Source organism: Nicotiana sylvestris, chromosome 1 (genome assembly GCF_000393655.2).
Source record: "Nicotiana sylvestris chromosome 1, ASM39365v2, whole genome shotgun sequence".
Lineage (NCBI taxonomy): Eukaryota > Viridiplantae > Streptophyta > Magnoliopsida > Solanales > Solanaceae > Nicotiana > Nicotiana sylvestris.
Window position 1 is genome coordinate 173,975,821 of NC_091057.1, and position 15,195 is coordinate 173,991,015.

The 15,195-nt window shown below is 36.1% G+C and overlaps 2 protein-coding genes and 1 non-coding gene across 3 annotated transcripts; all 3 read left to right on the forward strand.

Moving 5' to 3' along the window:
- Window positions 1-358: 358 nt before the first annotated feature.
- Window positions 359-432, forward strand: TRNAN-GUU (transfer RNA asparagine (anticodon GUU)). Its single transcript has one exon. It is a non-coding gene; the product is annotated as a tRNA-Asn (tRNA).
- Window positions 433-1,140: 708 nt separating this feature from the next.
- Window positions 1,141-4,299, forward strand: LOC104212576 (uncharacterized). Its single transcript, XM_009761879.2, has 4 exons — window positions 1,141-1,971; window positions 2,425-2,670; window positions 2,757-2,848; window positions 3,279-4,299. Exons 1-4 carry the CDS (start codon window positions 1,141-1,143, stop codon window positions 4,075-4,077), a joined length of 1,968 nt encoding a protein of 655 aa, XP_009760181.1. The 3' UTR covers window positions 4,078-4,299.
- A 1,983-nt stretch (window positions 4,300-6,282) lies between these two features.
- LOC104212583 (vacuolar-sorting receptor 3-like) lies at window positions 6,283-12,006 on the forward strand. Its single transcript, XM_009761889.2, has 12 exons — window positions 6,283-6,808; window positions 7,758-8,450; window positions 8,525-8,613; window positions 8,696-8,765; window positions 8,837-8,920; window positions 9,000-9,076; window positions 9,179-9,260; window positions 9,899-9,981; window positions 10,079-10,145; window positions 10,575-10,703; window positions 10,791-10,900; window positions 11,508-12,006. The coding sequence occupies exons 1-12, from the start codon at window positions 6,496-6,498 to the stop codon at window positions 11,604-11,606; spliced, it is 1,896 nt and encodes a 631-aa protein (XP_009760191.1). The 5' UTR covers window positions 6,283-6,495; the 3' UTR covers window positions 11,607-12,006.
- Window positions 12,007-15,195: the final 3,189 nt, after the last annotated feature.

The window sequence follows — 15,195 nt, forward strand, 5'->3', positions numbered from 1 at the left end:
AACTAAATTCATCATCTTTATATATTTTGAAAATATTGGATTCAACTGTTGTATTAATGTAATAACATTCACTTTGATCATTTGAACAAATATCTTTAGTTTAACATCAATTGTTATTTTTTAATAATTTATTCTTTTTGCACGTTATATACTAATTGACGCAATATACACGTGTAGTTAAACTATAAAAGCTCAGAGTTTGAGTTTCATCTCTTAAGTTGTCGGGTAAATTATTTGCTATTAATGGTGCATGAATATTGACTGAATCATAATCCGGTCTTGCTGGAAAGAAAAGAATGTGCGTGAACTACAAATGTAATTGGTCAAATAATTAATGTAAGCACTACCACAATAAATAGCTGGAATAGCTCAGTTGGTTAGAGCGTGTGGCTGTTAACCACAAGGTCGGAGGTTCAAGCCCTCCTTCTAGCGTTTTGTTGCTTCTTCCCCCCCCCCCCCCCCCCAAATCTTTGCATTTCATTTTCATGTGGATTCTTATGCTTCACTTCTCTCCAGCGACATAACTTCAAGTTTTAAAAAATATATATATTTGGTAACGTTAACTTCGCTAATACTGCACTTGTGATTTAAATTATTTTATATTTTGGTTTAGTAAATTTTGAGATAGTCGCCATTATGTTCTTATTTTTAATAATCACTATAAAATTTTTAATAAACAGATTAAAAGCATTTTAATTACTATAAAGTATGTAATTAAAAATTTTTAACTTTGCACTCTGAACCTATCATTTTGTTCTGGGACAACTGTAGTAATAGTATATTTTTGGTCTAAGGATGTACAAGCAAATGGTTCATGTTTCAACGACATGGGATATGAAGGATCTAAAATAATTAAATAAGGAAGCCAAAATAAAATGCCTCTGTAACTGTTTTAACTACCTCACAAATCACCTGGTCCGTAAGTATTTATTCTGTAAAGAATCCTACAAATTCGGATGTATTTTTGACAAACAAGGAACTCAATTTGACTTGAAGATTCGTCTTTTTTTGAGTCATTTTAATTCTGGGGTATCCAATTTTCTCTCTTTCATCTGCATGATCTTAGGAAAAACACCATCTTCTACTAATCTGCATCCTTATAATTTCAAGAATTCTTTTTAATTCTCACCTGGTAAAATTATGGCGAGTTTAAAATCTGGGGTTCTTGTAAAGTTACTTGAAGACATGAAAATTGGTGACGAAAATGCCACGTTAGAAGATAGGAATAAGCCTGCATTGTTACAAATCAGAAGCATAGTTCCTGTCCTAGAAGAAAGAAATTTATTGCCTAATAGGGGATTTTACCTCAAGATTTCAGATGCATCACACGCAATTTATGTCACATTGCCCCAAGACCAAAATGAGCTAATTTTAGGCAACAAGTTAAAACTAGGACAATTCATTTATGTACATAAATTGGAGGATGCAGAACCATTTCCATTGCTTAAAGATTTAACACCTCTCCCTGGTAGGCGTCCGTGTGATGGAACCCCTGAAGATATTGGTTCGGTTCCAAATTTTGAGAAGATTCTTGATTCATCTAATTCTGATTTTATTGTTGAAAAGGGTGTCATTTCTGAAGAAAAGATTATGGAAATATCAACCAATTTAAGGAGGTTATCTTTAGAGCCATCTGATATAGAGGAAGTGAGGAGAAAAAGTGATGTTCTTGAGAATAGTACTGCTAACGGTAAGTTTAGGTCATTGAGTGCTTCAAAAACTCGTCCAGGAAATAAAAGATCTGATGTTGAGAGAAGAAATTCTGATGCTCTGGGGTTAGTTAGTAGGAGTTGGAGAATGTCTGTTGATAATGATAGTGATACGGATAGCACGGTATCTTCAGTGTCATCATCGACCTGGAATTCTAAGAGGAAAAGTTGGAATGAGTTAAAGAATTTGGGAGCTGAGGAGATTTTTGATTCTTCAGTTGTCAAACACAATATCAGACCACCACGTTGTCGCAGTGCAACTGTGAGTTCCCTTTAACTTTCTATAGATACTTTCATCTTTACTGATGTGATAAAGAATTTGATAAATTTTTAATCAGATGTTCAGTAGACAAAAGTATTACATTTGCTTATCTATAAGTAGGCCACGAGGTAGCATGGTTCGTTCTTATCTGTTTTAGAACTGATGTTTAAAAGTTGGCCTGTCCAAATCTTGATACTTTTTTAGAAGTTATCAACCATCAATCTTACCGCCTAAACTCTTTAACAAAAGTTCAGATTATGATATATTCTTTTGGTTGATTGAGCCAACATTTTGCATTTGGATTAACAATTGCTTAATTTGTATTTGATGTTTTTACTATTGTCTGAGTAGTTGGAATAGCTAGTGATTAAGCTCCCATTTAGACTTTGGAAAGATATTACATAAAGCAGTCAGGTCCTTTCCAAGTTTATTCTTAATATCTTATGTCAACAGGTTTCACCTGTTCGTTCTGTCAAATACGACAGCTCAGATGACAATTCAAGTTCAATATCAAGAAGAAGGCTTGTTGGTTCTGCAAAGAAAATAGTCAAGAGTTCAACTAAGAGCAAGAATTCTATGTCAAAGGTAAACTCTGAACAAGCCTTCCATCCAATTAAAGGCTTAGTGTATGACAGACAAGGCGCAGAAAGTGGGATTTCATGGGATTCCCTGCCCTCAAGTTTGGTGAACCTTGGCAAGGTACTGAGTTCAATTATCATAACTTGAATGACTTATTGAGTAATTCATAATAATAACTATGCCTGCGATTTTCTCTTGCATTTCAGGACGTTGTAAAGCAAAGAGACATTGCTCTCTTTGCAGCTGCTGATGCTTTGCAAGAAGCTTGTGCAGCTGAGAGGCTGCTCAATTCGTTAAGGTAATTACTTTTTGTATTCAATCCTCCTTTCTGATAAACGAGTCTCACAATTATAGATAGCTTTCGTCTTTAAAGTAATACATTGAATTTCCTTATTGGTCGTAATGACAATGCAGTATGGTCTGTCTTGCATGTAACTCAGAATGTGCCGATATAAATGAACTCAAATGAAGTTAGAGAACTTTGAATTGAAGCATATATCACTATCAACTAGGAAAATATGAAGGATTTGAATTGTTGCCCTTCCTATTAATGAAATGAAATGTGCATAGGCCAGCAGTTTACACAAAGCTACCAGTTTCATGATATTGTTGTTGTGTATTAAATTTACTGTTTTATGCACATTTCTTTTGTTACTCTCCTTTCTTTTCTTCTCTGTTATACAGTATGGATCCGAAGTGTAGAAGCTAACACATCTTCTTTTCTCCAGCAAATTCTCAGAGTTTCATTTACCTGAAGAAGAAGATTTACAGCCTCATGTTGATACATTTTTGGATCTTCAAGATGATATGGCTCAGACAAGACTAATAATGAAGTCACTGACAAATACAAGTCCAATTAGAACAGGAGAAACTGATTCAAGTAGCGCCAGTTCAGATAATGAAGTGACTATTGCGCTGCAAAGAAAGAAAAATGCAGCTGCATGGATAAAATCTGCTGTGGCTTTAGATCTTTCACCATGCTCCACTTCCCTCAATCAAATTCTTAACACTATGACCGTCGCCAATACATTGAAGAAGTCAAGTACATCGAGTCACAGTACCAAACAAAAAGGCGCTAGCATTATTAGAACTGACAATAGAAACACTGATGACATTTCTTTTGGATTGACATCCAACAATGACGCGGATTTTGAATGGACCAGTGGTAGCACTATCCCTGCAGCTACTCGCCTAGTTTCTTCATTGCAGGACGAGTGTAGAAAAAAGTTTTTGTGTTACATAGAGAAATATATTAATGAACTTGAAAGAAAAATGTCTCTTATGGTATCAGATAACCAAGTAGCAGCAATGATGTATAAGGTCAAGAGAGTAAATGACTGGTTAGACATGATCATCAACAAGGAGGCATATCCTCAAAAAGACGCGAGCAAAGAAGGTTCGAACTTGGATGAAACAGAAATTGAAGCATGTAATAGGGTGAGGAACAAAATATATGGGATCCTACTGAAGAATGTAGAGAGGACTGCTATGGCTTTTGAAAGTAGCAATGCATCGTTACATCGTTGACAACTGAGATTTCTACTGTTAGCTCGTATTAAACTTGAAGAGTACATTGAGGCGACAATATTCAATCAGAATTGCTCTGTAAGTAGTGGACAAGTGCATATCATTCTCCCAAACCTAAGGTTTATTTCCACGCCTCAACACTCTCTGCACATATGCTTCTGTAAATAGAACTCCATGTAAATGTCCTTAGACAACTCTAGTTTCTCCTTTTATTATTGTGATGCCAAATAGTCTACTTATAACTTCTTATTTTTGCTTGATTTGTACGAGCTACTAGACGCAGGGGCGGCCCAACAACTTTTCTGGCCTAAAGCCCTCGGCCTTAACTTTTTATTTTTATTTTTACAAATATTTATTTATTTAAAATCTATTTTTTTAGCTAACTTAGAAACAAAGTTATTAATAATTTTCTTATAATCAACAACTCCTAATAAGTCTTTCTTAATTGATAATATAGCTAATCCATTTAACTTTTCTCGAGACATTATTGATCTTAGGTAAGATTTTATCAATTTTAATTTTGAAAACTTCTTTCCGATGAAGCGCCGGTAACAAGAGTTATTAACATTATTCCACAAGCAATATAGGCATTAGAAAAAGAATCAAATCTTTTCATTTGACCGCGTGTATCAATTAAACTATTATCTTCTAATTGTACTATTTTTCTTAATACTTTTAATTTCGAAAATAAATCTAAACCATCAATATCGAATTGATTATTATACTTTAAGGAACATTCAAGATTAATGCAATATTTTTTTTTTCAAATTTCCATCATCTAGTGATCTTAATTTTTATTGCTAAATAGAATACCAGAAATATTTTCATATGATTCGAATTGTTCAAATCTATTTTGAAGTGAAAAAATAGTCTTGTCTACTATGTATAAAGTAATTCAACTTCAAAGGACTCTTCGAAAGATTTTGAGATTTTATTATCCATTCTCATCAAATTGTTATTTCCTATATATCACACGAAATTCGGGTTCGATATTCATTTCAAGTGTAATTTTCTTGGCAGAAATAATAGCAGTTGCAAATCATTGTTCTCTATACTTGTTAAAGAAAGAAGTTAAACTTTTTCACTTCACATAACCTTTTTTTAAACTTATACATAGCCTATTAGGTGTAATAAAAAATGGGGTCCTCGCAAATGTGGGGCCTAAAACAATTGTTTTACTTACTTTATGGAAGTGCCGCCCTGACTAGACAATCTTAGTAAAGTAGAAAAAGAAGAAGCTACTTATAATAAGTTAGATATTCTTAATGGTGTGAGGTCTTTTAGAAAAAATCATGCGGACTTAGCCTAAAGCTAGCAATATCACACCATGTTTAAGAGTATTTGGGCGGTACATCCGGTAGCATAAGAAGAGATGATGTGCAATATTGATACAATGCTTGACTACTGGTATAAAACTCTGTATAATTAAGGTAGTATTTTATTTTTAGTATTAAACGGATCTATATATTATTCTATATGTAATAGAATGCGGATAAGAATACATGAACTAACAAACCTAAATAAGTGTAGGAAAAAAGAGGTTTATAAAGTAGATAATCCTTACGGAACAATGTCGCAATTCTTTGAGTATCTTTCTACAGCAACAACGCCCCAATATAATCTTGGAGTATATTTCTATGTGGCAAATTACAAGAAACATGGTCCATATTGTTTCGTGTTTAAATTAGACAACCACTTTCATTCGTTCACCATCTATTCTAAAAATTTTAACCAACACTATCTATTTTTATTAATATTAAATAGAAAACTGACATTTTGATCACGTGGAAGATGTTGGTTGGTTGTGCTTCGTCATACACTCCACACTACCATTAATCACGTGAGAATGGGATATTGGGATGCTTATTTATTGGTCAACTACCATTTTACTATTTGCATCAAATTTCTAATGCCAAATAGTTTCACAAAACCATTAAAATGAATATTTTTAAGATCGCAAAATTCAAATAAATTTTTTAATATATTGTGTATAACTTTAATTTAAAATTATAAAATTTAAAAGTCTCTTTTTATTTTAAAATTTTGTTCCTAGTCAAACTAAAGACAAAAAATAAAATGAATGGAATAATAAATTTTGGTGTGCATATTAAACGAAGGTTGAAGAAAATCTAATTGACACTTAACTTCACAAAAGAACTAAAGTATACAATATAATAACTATACTTGGATCATTTTTAGACTATATTACAAAATATTAAAAATTAGACAAAAATCTTATCCTAAGACTAAAATATTCCCAAACACATGAGGAACTGGGATTTACCATCATGCTCAACACAAACAAGTCACAAATAAAAAACAAAACAAGAAAGAAAGCTAGAAATTTCGTCCATTAACATACAGTTGAAAGATTTTCTCTTATACCCTCTCTCCTTCTTGGATTACCAAGAAAAGAAAATGGGGGTTTCTAAAATTTGGAAAGCAACAATCTTTCTAGGGTTTCTATGGCTGAACCTATTATTCCAATCAGTAGTGGGTCGTTTCGTGGTGGAGAAAAACAGCTTGAGGGTTGTTTCGCCTGATGATATTAAAGGCACTTACGATAGTGCAATTGGCAACTTTGGGATTCCACAATATGGTGGTAGTCTTCCCGGTACTGTGGTTTATCCAAAGGGAAACCAAAAGGGTTGTCGAAACTTTGATGATTCTGGGATTTCTTTTAAGTCAAAATCTGGTGCTATGCCCACCTTTGTTCTCGTCGATCGTGGAGGTATGCAATCAACTTCCTTAGCTCTTTCTAGAAGATTTTTGTAAATTATACTCCCTCTAACTGAATTTATGCTTTCCTTTTAGTCTGTCCTGAAAAATAATATTCCCTTTCTATATTTGGAAATAATTCAACTTTAAATTTTCTATGTTAACCTTACTGAGATGATTTATAACCAAATAGAATGTATGACTTGTTTTAAACCACAAGTTTCAAAAGTGTCTTCGTTTCTTAAACTCTGTATCCAATCAAATATTATCACATAATATGGGACAGGAGGGAGTATCAATTTTACTTGGTTGTTGTTATTAAAAAAAAAGATAATTTATTGAGTATTAGAATGAACGGGTGTAAATTGAGTAGAATGGATATTGAGGATTCATATTTTCGGCCAATTAGTTTGATATTGAGGTGTGGTTGTAGTTTGTTGTTGTTGTTGTTGTTGTTTTGGTCCTTGTCACTGCATTGATGTCTCAGTTTAGTTTTGTTATTTGGGGAATTTTCTAATTGTCATTCTTTGGACTGTATCAGTAGTTTTTGGTTTAAGTTAATGATACGAAGTTGATATGTTAGTTCTTGAAGTATCTGATTGCTTTTCTTCCGACTGTTTCTAAGTGTCATATCATTTGTAGTACTTCTGTTAGTTTTCCCTAACAGTGGCTGATAAATTTGAATGCTTTATTGTTTTCAATTGGGTTGCATTACATAGACTAACATCATTGTTGATTTGAATCCCTCAACTCTTTCTAGACAAGTTTTCTGTTCTTTTTAAATTTTAATTCAAATTTTGGAATTGAAAATTTGGATCCCAGAAGGAGTCATAGTTCACTGATACTTTGAGCAGTAATTGGGGGTTGAAATGGAAAGTCAAATTTTCTCTTTTATATCAAGAAAGAGGTCATTTGTAAAATTACCAAGATTTATGGGGAGTTACTGTTTTTCTTGTTGGCAGATTGCTTCTTCGCTCTGAAGGTCTGGAATGCCCAAAATGCCGGCGCCGCTGCCGTTCTAGTTGCAGATGATGTTGACGAAAGGCTGATAACCATGGACACACCTGAAGCGGATGGTTCTTCTGCAAAATACATTGAGAACATAACAATACCATCTGCCCTCATTGAGAAAAGCTTTGCAGAGAAGTTGAAGAAAGCTGTGAGTGCAGGAGAAATGGTTAATGTGAATCTTGATTGGAGAGAAGCTGTGCCCCACCCAGATGATCGTGTGGAGTATGAACTGTGGACAAGTAGCAATGATGAATGTGGGTTCAAGTGTGACATGTTAATGAAATATGTCAAAGATTTTAAGGGTGCAGCACAAATTCTTGAGAAAGGTGGATATACTCAATTCACACCCCACTATATTACTTGGTATTGTCCTCAGGCATTCACTGTAAGCAAGCAGTGCAAGTCTCAATGTATCAACCACGGAAGATATTGTGCTCCTGATCCTGAACAAGATTTCAGCACTGGATATGAAGGGAAGGACGTTGTTATTGAGAACTTGAGGCAGCTGTGTGTTTTTAAAGTGGCCAATGAGACAAAGAAGCCATGGGTGTGGTGGGATTATGTGACTGATTTTCAGATTCGATGTCCCATGAAGGAGAAAAAATATAATAAGGAATGTGCTGATGCTGTTATTAAGTCTTTAGGTAATAAATGTTGCCTCTTAACGCCATCCAATTATCATATGTGAATAGATTAATGTCAATTTTCCTCTCTGCAGGTCTTGATTTAAGAAAGATTGAGAAGTGTATGGGAGACCCTAATGCTGATGAGGACAATCCTGTTCTGAAAGAAGAGCAAAATGCTCAAGCAAGTTTCTTTGTCTTTCTTTAAAAGCTTAAAAACAATTTAAATGGGTGCAAGCACTTACAAAAGTAGAACTCCTATGCAGGTTGGTAAAGGAACAAGAGGGGATGTCACCATATTACCTACTCTTGTTGTCAACAATCGACAATATCGAGGTTAGTCCACGCACTTGCTCTCGTCTTCAATTGAGAACTTTATTTTTCTTTCTTAATGCCTGTTCTTGCAGGGAAATTGGAGAAAGGAGCTGTTTTAAAGGCTATTTGTGCTGGTTTTGAGGAGACTACTGAGCCTGCAGTTTGTTTGAGCGACGGTGAGTGCACAGCATTTTTAAAATAAATTTCGATAAGATGTTTAATCATAACATAGAATGGCTCTTTCTTTTAATACAGACGTGGAGACAAATGAGTGCCGGGATAATAATGGTGGCTGCTGGCAAGACAAGGCTGCTAATATCACTGCCTGCAAGGTTCTTGCATTGACTTGTGGAATTTCTACAACAGTTTCTGTATCAAAATTTCTGATCTTCCCTGATTTCTGTCTCATCGATCCTCTTAATTTGTATGAGCAGGATACATTTCGTGGTAGAGTGTGTGAATGCCCTGTGGTTGATGGTGTGCAGTTTAAGGGAGATGGTTATAGCTCTTGTACAGGTAAACTAAAACTATTAATTTGAAATGATGGTTTTTACTAATTTAGTTGTTAAGCAGAAGGTTCTTTTTTCTTCTTTTCTTTTTCTTGTTTGATTAGTTTTTTCTTAATTAACCCCAGATAGAAAATTCAACTGGATAACATAAGTTCAAGAAACCTTTTAATAAAATTCTTCATGTATTTTCAATAGGTTTTACAATAATCAGCAAAACTTGTAATGCTAATCATGGAAAATCCAAGTGCCATAAATTCAAGACGTATGCCTGTATGTTATTAGATCATAAAAATTAGTAGGTAAATATAAGAAATTTTTTGGTGCATGCAAGAGTGTTGGTTTTTCTTTTTTCTTTCTTATGTATATTTATATATTTAAAAAAGTGAAGATGCCCTTAGTTGAGTTGTATTGTTTATCATCAAAGAACTCTTATCATGTAAAAGGTAGTAGAACAGATCATGCCAGCTGAAAGTGTGATCTAATAAGTCTAGCTCTCAGAAGTTGAATACAGCTCAACTCTTATTCTGATCTGTCTGACATCCTTTATGATACTCCATTACTAAAGGAAATGTATTTGTTATTTGTCTTATTGTTGTCTCTTGATATTATGTTGGGACTTCAATAATCTAATTCCACTATCTCCAGCAAGTGGACCTGGGCGATGCAAACTCAACAATGGAGGCTGTTGGCATGACACTCGAGATGGTCATACTTACTCTGCTTGTGTGGTTGGTTAATCATCTCTTGAATTTCATTTTCTTATATTTATCTCCACGCCCCATTTTCAAACGGGTTCATATTTGAATGCTGAGCATGTTCTGACAGGATAATGAGGAGGGAAAATGCTCTTGTCCTCCAGGATTTAAAGGTGATGGTGTTAAAAGTTGTGACGGTAAGTGATTTTACTTGTTCATGATAAAGTTATTGTATTAGGAAAACTATCTTTTTTGACTTTTAGAATACAAAATAAACTGGTTGTGGCTGTCCATTGCAAAGAATGTGCTGTATTACTGCTGGAGGAATTATATTTCGAGGGAAATTTATGGAGGAAAAGTTTTTCCAAATTCTCAAATGAGCAAATGTAAAAGTGGTGAAATTTTCAGTTTACTCGTTAGTAATGTTCTTGCAAATTTTTTGGTCCACGGGGTTTGGGAAAAAGAAAAGCTAATAAAACAAAAGAAAAAGATGAAGTATTTTAAGAAAATTGTATGAGATGAGCTTTATGCGTATGCTAGTTCAGATATTCTAACATGTAGAGCTTCTTTTTCTGTGGAACTGCAACTTTAACCTCTATCATTGTTCATTTCTTTCCACTTTATAGATATTGATGAATGTAAAGAAAAGAAAGCATGTCAATGCCCAGAATGCAGCTGCAAGAATACATGGGGCAGTTATGAGTGCAGTTGTAGTGGGGACCTACTGTACATTAGAGACCATGATACCTGCATAAGTAAGTTCACATAGTCCAGGCTTCATTCCAGATATACCTAATTATGCATCCACAATAAGAACTGCTTATGACAACTTTTATTTGCAGGCAAGAGAGCTAGAGAAGTCAAATCGGCATGGGCCGCAGTTTGGGCCATTTTGATTGGATTGGCCATGGCTGGTGGTGGTGCTTATCTTGTATACAAATACAGATTGAGGGTAAGTTTTGAAGTCATTGAGGATTTATACTGTTAAATTGGTGATAGTAATTCTTTTAGAGTATATCATCTTTTCAGTGAACCTCATGGCAAGGTTAATAAATGATCTTTTACATCTGAGGTTTTTAGTTTTTATTCTTTAACCAGATTTAAGCAAGAGTAACATCCGTGTGATTGATTAGGTTACCTGACTTTTAGGCTAGTAATTCGTAGTTAGGAAAGAAATATTTACATTATTACTAAATGCTACTTGATGTTCTATTTGCTTGACATTCAACCCCACTACCCCCCCCCCTTTCTCTACTTGTTAGTGTATGTATCCATACTTTCTTTCTCTTGTTGTTCCATGGGTCCGTGTTGGTGAAAACAAAGGGATAAATTGAAGAAAGTTGTTATGCATACGTGCACACTTTATGATGATAATTGGTGAATCAATCACTTTTTTAGCTTAATTACTGATATGCTGGAAGAACAAAAGAATACTCAACAATGCATGTTTCCCCTTACGTTTTCCTCTAATACACTTTTTTCTGGACATTACTTGTTTGTATACATACACATGTTTGTATGTATACACACTAATATCTCCTCTGCTATTACCTTCCCAGTCGTACATGGATTCTGAGATCAGGGCTATTATGGCACAATATATGCCGCTAGACAGCCAAAACGAAGTCCCAAATCATGTCAGTGACGAACGTGCTTGAAATAGAGATTAACATGCCACCAAATTTCCAAAATGAAGTCCAAATGTTGCCAAGCCTGGATTGCAGACAGAAAAATTTATCATTAATCATTCTTCTGAGAATTTGGGTGAAGTGGCAGATGCAATTGCCTTCTCTTTCTAATAAAGAAGCTGGAGGTAAATTCTTATGTCTGTTATATACAATGGATAATAAAGACAGCGTACGACTTTCTTTTCTTTTAATTTATGCTTTTTTCTCCTCATTTTATGTATCTTTGAGGGTCTTGTAACAGTTTAGGCATCAGTTTAGGATCAGGTGAACAGTTTGTGGTAGGATTTATATAGCTGTCATGTGGGATGAGTTGTATCACCATTATTTAAATTGGTGCATGCAATTATGTAAATTGCCTCCCTTTTCTTCATGAGTTGCATCCCGTGTATGAAGAGGGATCAAAATTAGTAGTAACGGTGTGATCTGTGGAGCAGGGTTTACACTAGAACATGACTATGCCTTGCTGCATGAGTATTACTGTAGTATGTCCCATTTTTAGCTTCTGTTCGAGTACCCTGGATCTAACTTGCTTGTGTTCATCGTTTGATCTCTGATTGGAAAGCTATAGTGTCACTCAGCCAGGTTTTAGAATCTCAGCTTTAACTTCCTAATTTGTTTCCTTTCCATTTTAATGCCCATAGCGACGGTTGGAACTGAAAATGAACTCTCCCTTGACGACTCGTCTCCTTTCCGTTTTAAAGCGTAGGAACTTTGAAGTGTGTTCTTGGCATTTGCGACTTAGATTAGGTTCCGCGGATATCCTTCGTTATTGTTTTCTTTGAGTTTTGGGGGGTGGGGGGGAGTAAATCTATTGTAGTTCTGTGCAGTCAATGGTGTGGGGTGTGACGGGTCGGATATAGGTGGGTCAAAACGGGATCAATTATTCGACCCGACCCATATTTGATCCGAATAAAAAAATAGGTTAATTGGCGGATAATATGGATATTCATATTAGCCATGGTTTCTTAAATATGATCATTTTGAGAGAATTCATAGTTTTCCAAACTTGAGGAACTCCCAATTTGAGGCTTTTCAAGCGTAAAAGTTAATCCATTAGTTATCCATTTTCTAAGTAGATAATATGGTTCTTATCCATATTTGATCCGTTTTTAAAAAGTTTATTTTCCAACTTATTTAAAAATGGAATTTGGATGGAGAACTGTTTTTTTTAATCTATTTTGTCACCACCAGGTAAAAGATTGCAAAAATAACGAAACGGAAATCTGCTATTGGGAGGAAAATTATAAAAGCAGTCGTCGGTTTAAAAGCGTTATGTCAAGGAAGCATCAGTAAACCAACAGCTAACACACATAAGAAAGCAACAGTTGATATACATAGGAAAAAGTGGCCCAAAAAAAAAATATATTAAGTACACATTGGAACAACAGACTATCACTCAGGTGGAGGGTGTTAGGCAGATTAATCGCGATTCTTTCGCCTACGTTTTCTTCTCCCAATATCTGTTATTCATTTCCACTCGAAAATAAAATTATTATGATAGAAGATGATGTTAGGAGTGAGATTTTGCGGAAGCTAAGAAGTGTTCCCATGGCGGAAACTCAGAGAATGAGAGAGAGAAGTTGAGAAATATCTGATCTCCCTTATTACAACAACAACAACGACCCAGTATAATCCCACAAGTGGGGTCTGGGGAGGGTAATATGTACGCAGACCTTACCCCTACCCCGAAGGGTAGAGAGGCTGTTTCCAGGAGACCCTCGGCTCAAAAAAGCAATAGTAGCTGATATATTAGTACCATAAAAATACATAATAAAAATTACAGCAATATATAAGAGATGTGAAATACAGAATACGAAATACAAAATAGATGGCTGGTATAGTAAAACTAGAAGGTAAAGCCCTGCATCAATAGACGACCAATGACATTCTTAGTCTAACTCCTAACTGGCTAAGTCTCACTCTATTGTGCTGTAGAAATATTCACAACTCTCCCCTAACCTACAACCTTAATGCTCGACCTCCATAATTCCCTGTCAAGGGCCATGTCCTCAGTAATCCTAAGTCGCGCCATGTCCTGTCTGATCACCTCTCCCCAATACTTCTTAGGTCGCCCTCTACCTCTCCGCGTGCCCACTACAGCCAGTCGCTCACACCTCCTCACCGGTGCATCAGTGCTCCTCCTCTGAATGTGCCCGAACCATCTGAGTCTTACTTCCCGCATCTTGTCCTCCATGGGGGCCACACCCACCTTCTCTCGAATATCTTCATTCCTAATCTTATCCATCCTTGTATGCCCGCACATCCACCTCAACATCCTCATCTCTGCTACTTTCATCTTCTGGATGTGTGAGTTCTTTACCGGCCAACATTCAGTTCCATATAACATGGCAGGCCTAACCACTGCTCTATAAAACTTACCTTTTAGTAACGGTGGCACTTTCTTGTCACACAAGACTCCCGACGCTAACCTCCACTTCATCCACCCCACCCCTATACGGTGTGTGACATCCTCGTCAATCTCCCCGATCCCCTGAATAACCGATCCAAGGTACTTGAAACTACCTCTCTTGGGAATGACTTGAGAGTCAAGCCTCACTTCAACTCCCGCTTCCGTCGACTCAACTCAAAATTTGCACTCGAGGTATTCCGTCTTCGTCCTGCTCAACTTGAAACCTTTAGACTCAAGAGCATGTCTCCAAATCTCTAGCCTCCCGTTGACGCCGCATCTTGTCTCGTCAATTAGAATAATGTCATCAGCAAATAGCATGCACCATGGCACCTCCCCTTGAATATGATGAGTTAGTGCATCCATCACCAGGGCAAATAGGAATGGGCTGAGCGCAGACCCTTGGTGCAACCCCGTAATAACTGGAAAGTGTTCAGAGTCGCCTCCTACTGTCTTAACCCGAGTCTTAGCTCCATCATACATGTCTTTAATCACCCTAATATAGTTACTCGGGACCCCTTTATCCTCTAAGAAGCTCCATAAGACCTCTCTAGGAACCTTATCGTACACTTTCTCCAGATCAATTAACACCATGTGGAGATCCTTCTTCCTATCTCTGTACTGTTCCACCATCCTCCTAATAAGGTGGATAGCTTCTGTGGTAGATCGTCCCGGCATGAACCCGAACTGGTTGTCTGAAATAGACACCGTCCTTCGCACTCTCATTTCTACCACTCTCTCCCAAACTTTCATGGTATGACTTAGTAATTTGATGCCCCTATAGTTGTTACAGCTCTGGACATCACCTTTGTTCTTATACAACGGGACCATTGTACTCCACCTCCACTCTTCAGGCATTCTATTAGTCTTGAATATAACACTAAACAATGCAGTAAGCCATTCCAAGCCTGCTCTACCCACACACCTCCACAGTTCAACCGGAATTTCGTCTGGCCCGGTAGCTCTGCCCCTTCTCATCTTACGCATTGCCTCCATGACTTCATCGATCTCAATGTCCCTACAATTACTTACTTCATGGTGACTGTCGGCATTCCTCGATTCCCCAAGTATAATATCCTGATCCCCTTCTTCACTTAGAAGTTTATGAAAGTAGGTCTGTCACCTCCTCTTAATCTGGTCATCTCCCATTAA

Bases quoted from the DNA above. Each gene is read 5' to 3' on its own strand.
- LOC104212576 (XM_009761879.2), top strand. From the start codon at position 1,141: ATGGCGAGTTTAAAATCTGGGGTTCTTGTAAAGTTACTTGAAGACATG. The intron at 2,671-2,756 runs GTACTGAGTTCA...CTTGCATTTCAG, and splicing joins GTTTGGTGAACCTTGGCAAG to GACGTTGTAAAGCAAAGAGA. The intron at 2,849-3,278 runs GTAATTACTTTT...TCTTTTCTCCAG, and splicing joins AGGCTGCTCAATTCGTTAAG to CAAATTCTCAGAGTTTCATT.
- LOC104212583 (XM_009761889.2), top strand. From the start codon at position 6,496: ATGGGGGTTTCTAAAATTTGGAAAGCAACAATCTTTCTAGGGTTTCTA. The intron at 8,614-8,695 runs GCAAGTTTCTTT...ACTCCTATGCAG, and splicing joins AAGAAGAGCAAAATGCTCAA to GTTGGTAAAGGAACAAGAGG. The intron at 10,146-10,574 runs GTAAGTGATTTT...TCCACTTTATAG, and splicing joins TGGTGTTAAAAGTTGTGACG to ATATTGATGAATGTAAAGAA.